At 44.0% G+C, this 8137-nt stretch overlaps 1 protein-coding gene across 3 annotated transcripts in view; it reads right to left on the bottom strand.

Moving 5' to 3' along the window:
* Positions 1-1031: 1031 nt before the first annotated feature.
* The window catches only part of ELAVL4 (ELAV like RNA binding protein 4), a gene marked incomplete at its 5' end in the record, with an annotated part of 62678 nt that continues 55572 nt past the window's right edge, over positions 1032-8137 (bottom strand). The window contains 4 exons of one of the 3 annotated variants that reach the window (XM_080348765.1): positions 1032-1559; positions 5023-5061; positions 6440-6665; positions 7056-7209. In XM_080348765.1, the coding sequence (XP_080204891.1) occupies positions 1211-1559; positions 5023-5061; positions 6440-6665; positions 7056-7209 (768 nt within the window). In that variant the 3' untranslated portion in view covers positions 1032-1210. The remainder of the gene's footprint in view (positions 1560-5022; positions 5062-6439; positions 6666-7055; positions 7210-8137) is intronic. The other 2 variants (XM_080348766.1, XM_080348767.1) reach the window with 2 other exon arrangements.

Raw genomic sequence — 8137 nt, 5'->3', positions numbered from 1 at the left:
CCAAATGTGCCAACACAGCCCAATTATATTAGCTTGGGCTATAAAGTGAATTGGAAAATCCTTAACAAATTTAAAGCAAATGTAGTTCCTCTAAACACATTACATTTAACTATGATACTAAGATATGTAAATCATTTTGTAGCACCTACCGCTCAAACCAAGGAAGTTTTTGATCGAACTGATTTTAACTTTTGTTCTGCTGATATCCCATACTGATGACTCAAAAAAAACTGTCTGTCAACTCATCTCCTTGCTTTTGGGTTTTGACTGTGGGTAACTGCGTGCCTGGGAAGAACACTCTCCCGTACTGTAGGTAATAGTTTGTTACATGCTATGAAAAGATACGAAGATCATCTGTTTGTAGCCCATCCTTCAAAAAACAATCTACTAATCCAGTTTAAAACACACATCTTGATCTCTAAAAAGTTACCAGTGCAGTATGAACATGACAAAGTTGTCAATTTCCCCTAAATTAGCCAGTCAAAATATTTTTTTCTCAAATCCAGATTCTCTTGTAAAAATTCTTTATATTTTATAAAAATAGATTTTTCTTGAAACCCATTTTCAGCAAAGAGACCACCTCTTTGGCAACATTGTAATGTTATTGAAATTGTTATGTCATCAGGTATCCCCCAGCGACCCCGTTCCCTACCAGAGACTGTTTAGTTCACATGATACAAAAGAAAAAGGAAAACTAAAAAACCTTGCAAAACTATGTTCTTCTGTTTGCAATTTTTCTGATTCCTCGTTAATTTACGTGGGGGGTTTACCAATCTGATTCGCTCGATGTTTGGAAAACAGAAAACAAAACAAAAGTCTTTTTTCTCGCTTTTAATCCCATTAGTTTGTAAAAATTGTTTTTGTTGTATTATCTTTTCAAATGAGTGAATGGTCATCTTAAAAAGAGCCACCTTCAAGGAAGGTAGTAAAACTAGCTGGCCGGGTAAAAATCCCTGCACATTGTTATCTATGTATATTATATTCAACAACGACAGCTATGAAAGAACATTCAATGCATCAAAGGTTTTTTTCTAAGCATTATAAAATCCTTTCCTGCTCCTCACAGGATATCCAATGTTTTAATACTTAGGCAACACTGGCTTATAAAGTCCATGGTTGAATATAAGCCTTGAAGAGGTTTTTTTTTTTGTTTTGTTTTGTTCGTATATATATTTATATATATATATTTTAGTAAGTAAGGATATGAAATTCAGGACTTGTGGGTTTTATTGGTTTTAAAGGAAACTTGCAATACTCTGTCTCCTAAGCGGTATCCGTTAAGGCTGGCGATCGCCATGGCAGCTTCGTCGTAGTTGGTCATGGTGACAAAGCCAAATCCCTTGCACTTGTTGGTGTTGAAGTCGCGGATCACCTTGACGTTGTTGACGGCTCCGAAGGGCCCGAAGAGCTGCCACAGCACGCTCTCGTCCGAGTCGGGGGACAGGTTGTACACGAAGATGCACCAGCCGGTCCCGGTGTGGCCTGGGATGTTCATTCCCACAAGGCTCGTCATACCATCGATTGTGATCGGAGAGAACCTACCGAGCAAAAAGAGGGGTCTATTCTAAATAGATCTCTTGGCACGAGCCACACGGATCCAAGACTTTCAAATAAGCCAATACTAATGAAGGGGCTCGGTCCTATCCTTGCAAGATGACTACACAGCCACCCTTGCTCTCTAAGCCCTGCTTAAGTGGAGGGGAGCTGTACTAAATCTGACCAAATCTGGGCACAAATGCATCTCCCTTCAAGGATAAGCCCTACTCAGATGTACACAGAGGCCTAATAAAAGAAATGCTTAAGGACAATCTAAGTCAAGAAAGGGCCTGCACATGCTGCCATAAACATGAGCTCATTTCAAAAGGCCTGTAGGAACTGGCCGCTTCTTCCCATCGCTACAAGACTCCAGTTTCGGGGCAAAGGAGATCTAATGCTTTACTTCTTACTCGGTTGCGATGAAAGAAAACCCTGAACTTCAAAACAAGAAAATTAAGATGAAATGCCATCGTCAGGATTCAGCTGTAACAGTAGCCTCTTTGGCTAAAAATACTGTTAGCTTTAGAGAGACGTCTGTAAGTGGTAGATTTTAATTCTCCTCCTAACATAGACCCTAACTGACATATACTGAGAAAAAAATCCAGTTAAAGAGAAACACCTAAAGCTGGCGACATATTAAAGAAGATTTATGCAGCAATTGTAAGGTAAAGCAGTGCACAAACACCATTAATGAGCACGGCAACCAAAACCTTCATAGTGTGAGGACGTCACCTCCACGGCAGGCTCTTGGGTTCTCTGGATAGCCCAGGCAGAGGGACGAGCCCCTAGACACCCAACTTCTCCCTCCTCCAGCGCCACCTGGGACCCGCTCCCTCCGACCTTCCCCCCGAAGCGGGCAGCTACGGCCGCGGGTGTGCGGAACACAGAGCCTCACGCAGCCCGGCAAGACGTACGGAGGTCACCCGACCGACCTCCGGAGCGAGGCCACCTTCTCACATCACATCTGCCACCAGGACCGCGCACGGGAAGGCGGAACTCCAGCCCTGCGGCCCCTGCTCCAGGGGCTCACAGGGTTCACCCTGGCGCTCAGCTGGGCTTCCCGGCAGCGACCTGTTCCTGCTGCCTCCTCCTTTCGCAGTTCACCTCTCGAGAGGAGCTCGGCTTCACCTTCTCTCTGATGCGCCGGTAGGCAGCTGAAGGCAGCAGCCAGGGGCTAAACTTCTGCCTTTCCCAAATGCGGCCACGTTGCTCCAGCTTGTGGAGGTGTCCCCAGTAGCAGCCATGGCCAAGAACACAGTGTTTGTCCCTGCGCCCTCCCCAGCTCCGTGTCACCCGCTGATGCACGGAGGGCACAGCGCAGCCCACGACTCAGGCTAGCCATGGACGTGTTAAGCAGCGTCAGCCCTGAAGCTACACTTTGGGATATGGCTTAGAATGTAACAACTGCACAGAGGAAACGTCTTGATAAAAATCCAGTTCCACATGTACCTTCCATACAATGAGTTTTCAGAGCAGAACTGAGTAACAGCTCCTCAGGATGTTCTGTGATGACTGAGGGAGCGAAAGGGGGACTCGGGGTTGCTACGTGAACTCCTGTGCTCTCCAAAGCTGCTCCTTTCGCACCTGTAGCGCTTCCACACACGTTTAACAACGTGCATAATATTATGCAGTGTGTATTAAATAACCATAAAGGAAATTACAGGCTTGATGGCTGCTCACCACTCTGTTGGCTTCTGATGGCACTTTGTATGTATATTCAAGGAAAATGCCGCTCCCTGGAAAGCTCCGGGAGCTGCAGAGCCTTCAGCTGCCGATGTACCACGAGCACAGGCACTGCTGCAACCTCACACCAGTGCAAGCCACTGACACAAATACAAGGTAACCTACTGGAGAAGCAGCTTCGCTACCAGCAAGGCATCTGAAATTAGTGCCAACAAAACCTTTTTTCCACATCAGCATATCTTAATTTTTCAAGAGTATAATGTAATTAACATGGGGAAAGAACAAACCAAGCCCTGAAATCCAGGAACACTACACTATGGAAGCTCCAGAGGCAGCTTCAGGAATTCTCTTTTGCGTGACCCTATGCCTGTAAATAGAGTGTTTGCCAGTGCAAGTTTTCAAGATTTTCTGGGAGGAGAAAACAACTAATTTAAGATGCCTACAAACCAACTTAAACTGTTGTGATTTAAGCCTAACACTGCAGACTGACTATTAAAGAAAGGAGATGTACAACCTAGAAAATGACCTCTGTAGGTCATACAAAAATCAGAGCTCAGACTCAGCCCGGTTTGCCCTGCAGCGCACAGCAGCCCAGCCCCGGGAAATCAGCAGCAGAGTCAGGGAGAAGGAACCAAGCCATCCTGCACACACCTGTGCCTCACAGGCTCTGCGGCTGAGAGTTCTGCCGCGGTTTTCACAGTCCACTGAGAAACAAGTGAGAGGGGAGCGTGCAGGAGAAGCCGTGTCTGGTAAAACCAGGGGTAAGCTCTGATTCATCATATCAGCATCACCACTACGGGTATCGCAAATGTAACAAATGCAGCGATGAACACCAGCAGCAATGTTTTTGGGAATACAGACCGCCTCTGTTTTTACTATTACTGCTGTAAGTAGCCTTGTATGACAGTTACTGTGGCAGTAGTTAAAGCCCACGTTACTGTCCACTACTAGCTAGTGTAAAGAGATACTTACCAAACCATTTTACAGGGTAAGCTTTAGAAAAAGCTCAAATCATTTTCAAGTGTGGTGAGGAGACCATTGCAGAAGATTAAGTAGTATTTTCCCATCTTAACTGTGGGGGATGGCTGGACATCTTAGGGTAACATCAGGAATAAGACTATACCTTTACTTTGCTGTAAAGCCTGCTTGCGCTGATGCGTGCCATTAGGAGAAACACGACACTCAACTCAAACACTGAACATACTATGAAACAGCATAAACGTTCACAGGTCAGCTGAGCTCCATCACACATGCGTGACACACACACACAAACACGGCCACTTGAAACAGAACACAAATCAACTCAGGAAATTTCAAAGTATTAAACCTGGAACAAAAGAAACTTCGGGCTGATTCAGGTGCACACAGCTGTATGCTCAAGTCAAACTTGTGACGCCACAAGTAGCAGAAAGCTCTTAACCGGGATATTTAGACAACGGCAGCGTAATTTTGGTTTTGACTGTTTGGTTTTCCATTATCACAAACTCACTAGTTCTGATTCTGGAAGAAGTGCCATTTGGCAGGACAACTGCGGTCCGAGAGCTCGTAGCTGTGCACCTAAACCATTGAGCAGCCCACCTGTAATTAAAAAAGGTTGAAAAAAAACCCCACAGAATTTGCGTGTGTGGCCTTTAAAGTAACAAAACCAACTGAAGTCCAAACTTAAAAGAATGTGACATGCTGGTGGAAGAAAAGAAGGAATTAAAACAAAAAAAAAAGGATAAAGTTAGTGAATTAAAAAAAAAATTGTAGCACCAATCTGTGCCAACACGGACATCTGGCAATCTGCGGAATTCTAATTACCTCTTTACGCCATAGGCCATATTAAGCAAATTGTCCAGCCTGAAAAGAGAAGGAGGGTCTTTGGGTTAATGTCTCACAGATGGCAAGATCGCTCAATGGAACTATTATTAATAGTGTTCCATTTTCAAAGAAGAAACGTTCAACAAGTTTCCCACACATCTAAGGAGCCCAACAACTCCCGGCCTGCTTTGTTACAGCTGAGCGTGTGCTCAACCTTCCACCACAGCCTTTAGGTCACTTCTGAATCGTCTGTAGTCTCAGAGAAAACCTCACTTGCCAGGGTTTACTTCATAAAAATCCACTTCTGGTTTGTATTTTTTAGACAATATTAGTATGAAACTTTTTCAAATAATTCACCTTCTATTTACAGTTAACTTGGAAATAAAATGCTATAGTCCAAAATTGATGGAACTGGAAAAATGCTTGGTTTTAACTGCTTTAACCTAACACATTTTCCTCACTGTATTACATATATTTAGTATTAATCCTCCACGACAGATTCACCTAAATGACCACCAGATTTTGCAGAATTTAACAGTTCACTTTCCATGGGAGCACAATAAAGCCCTTCTGTCCATGGAGCGGTTCGGCGATAACCTCAGTGGAGTTGCGTGCCAAAGACACAAACCCAGGTGTAAGGTTCATGTGTCTAATGACTTTTAAAAACGATCTTTAATTCATTAGCACTCTTCATCACTGAAAAACTAAAATTACTTTTGAATTATTCTCTGAAGCCCGAATGCAACTCAGTTACACTACTAAGCTCCGGATTCCTTTTGAAGGCAGACTGACCGGAGCGCGGGCTGGCCTGGAAGTTAGCAATCCTCTAACATCAGTTAGAAGAACATCGTGTACTGCTAACTCCGGCTTATGGATCAGATGGAAACAGTATATTCAGGATGCAAAGCATAAAACACCCCTGAAAGTATCTGAAGAATCACAAAGACTAATACAAGGTCTCTTTATACTTAAGAGCAGATATCTCAGGCTAATAAATTTAATGATACTGCTGCTGACTGCAACAGACTCAGCTCTTTTCCTGCTACCAATCCGCTGGCATTAACATCAAAGTCTAAGCGGCATCAAAACTGTAATAATATAGCAGAAAATAAAAGCATTACCAAAAAACGAGAAAGAACAGGAGAGTCACTGCTCATTTGATTATCAGTGTAACTCTATTCTTTCCCCCCTTTTCCTATGAGCCTTCCTGAGATCTGATTGTACAGTACTTCAGCTGTTTTAGTAAATACAACATGACTACTGCTGTCAGCAGATTTTCCTCCTCATTCTCCAGGAAGGAATATTTAATTTTACAAAGGAAATCAGGTCAGCCTATGCAACTAAAGCACATTTCTGTGCAGCACCTGCCCCACGCTGCTGTGGCTGGTGGAAGCTCGGTTCCTGCCCAGGTAATTACCTGAATCTCTGGGCCTGGTGGTGCAGCGGTCCAGGGTAGCGTCTGTTGGGAGACTGATAGAGCTGGGACAGGAGGGCCTGGCTTGTCTTCTGGCTGGGGTTATTGGCAAACTTCACAGTAATTGGTTCTGTAGCACCACTAGGCTTCTGGCCATTGAGTCCCTTTATGGCTTCTTCTGCCTCTATTCTCTTATCAAAGCGGATAAATCCCACACCTCGAGAAACACCTGGGAATTAAAACATGCGAACAGATGAGTATTTGTAGGAACAGCCTCACCTATGCAACGAATAAACCGAACGCTGGTTTTGACTTCACCGAATACAGAGCTGGCAAATGAAACAAAGTCCTATAAAGAAAAGTGTCCTTCCCCAGCTGTGTCCTCCAAAATCAGCCCCTACCATATTTAATACGAGGATTTAAACTAAACATCCTGCACTCCGACATCCCTCATTAACGAGGCAGCAGTTGTGCCTCCAAACAGTTACACTTATAAATAACCAGGTATTGCATTTTAAGCTAAAAGTCGCATTGTCTTGAAACCCAACTGCCAGAAAGCATTTGCAATTTTGCCATTTCCATAAAAACATGCACATATCAAGAGAAGTTTGCTTTTAACCTGTGACTTGATCAACCAGAATCCGGGAGGTGATGATGCGCCCATATTGTGAGAACAACTGCTCCAACTCTTTCTGGGTCATTGTTTTGGGAAGGCCGCTGACATACAAGTTCGCATCTCTGATGGATGCTGAACTTGGACGGGCATACGACACCTGCGGATGGAAGGAAAGGAAAGGAAAGGAAAGGTGCATTAGTAACCAGAGCCAGCCCCTTGCACTTTAAACGCAGAGATGTTTTCCTGTTCTTTCACAAGCCATAATCCTGGAGTTCAGATGCTACCTGCTCTGCAAAATCAACACACCAGGAACGGCTGGGAGAACAAAGGCAGAGCTGGACAGACCATGAAAACACACACAAGGTTCTTAAAGTGCAGGCATACAATAACTATTGTTCACAGATAGATTAATGTGCAGCTTCCTACGCACGGCTTTGTAAACTTACCCCTCTGGGTTGTGGGTGTGTGGATGATTTACCGTATCCAGCGTGTATTGACCTTAGCACATACACAGGGCTCTGAAGTTCCAGTGTGTTTTAATTGCAACACCCCCAGGTGTCTGAACCAGATCAGGTTATTTGCAGAGTGATCTTTTGTGCTATTCTCTTTGTGTTTCCACCCCGAGTTGGCAAGATCTGTTCTGGATGAACAGTGAGGTCCTGGTGAAATGAGACTGCGGAACATCTGCTCAGGGAACCGCACACCAACACCCGGCACGGCTGCGGTTTATCACGGGAAGCTTTCCTGCACTAAAAGCCCAGGAGCAGACCGTAAAATATTATGGCCAAACAGGAGAAAAATCTAGCTGAGGCGCTGCATGTACGCCATTGGAAAATGATTAAACCAAGTCTCTCTTAACTGCCTTCTACCCATGAATCAGATTTATAATTATAATGTGTGCATAAAAAGCCTTCTGTGCTTTAAAAATAATATATACTTTTAGAATACACACATTTAACACAATAAAAATACCTCCTGGATAAAGCCTAGCAGCAAGTGTTCAGGACAGATCATGAGGAATTACTTTGCAGCACATCTGAACTAGCGTTGGATCCAAACCTGCATATTTTGCACTTCATCTTGAC

Source organism: Nesoenas mayeri, assembly GCF_963082525.1.
Source record: "Nesoenas mayeri genome assembly, chromosome: 8".
Lineage (NCBI taxonomy): Eukaryota > Metazoa > Chordata > Aves > Columbiformes > Columbidae > Nesoenas > Nesoenas mayeri.
Note: the sequence above shows the minus strand (reverse complement) of the source record. Positions and strands in the feature narration are given on the sequence as shown.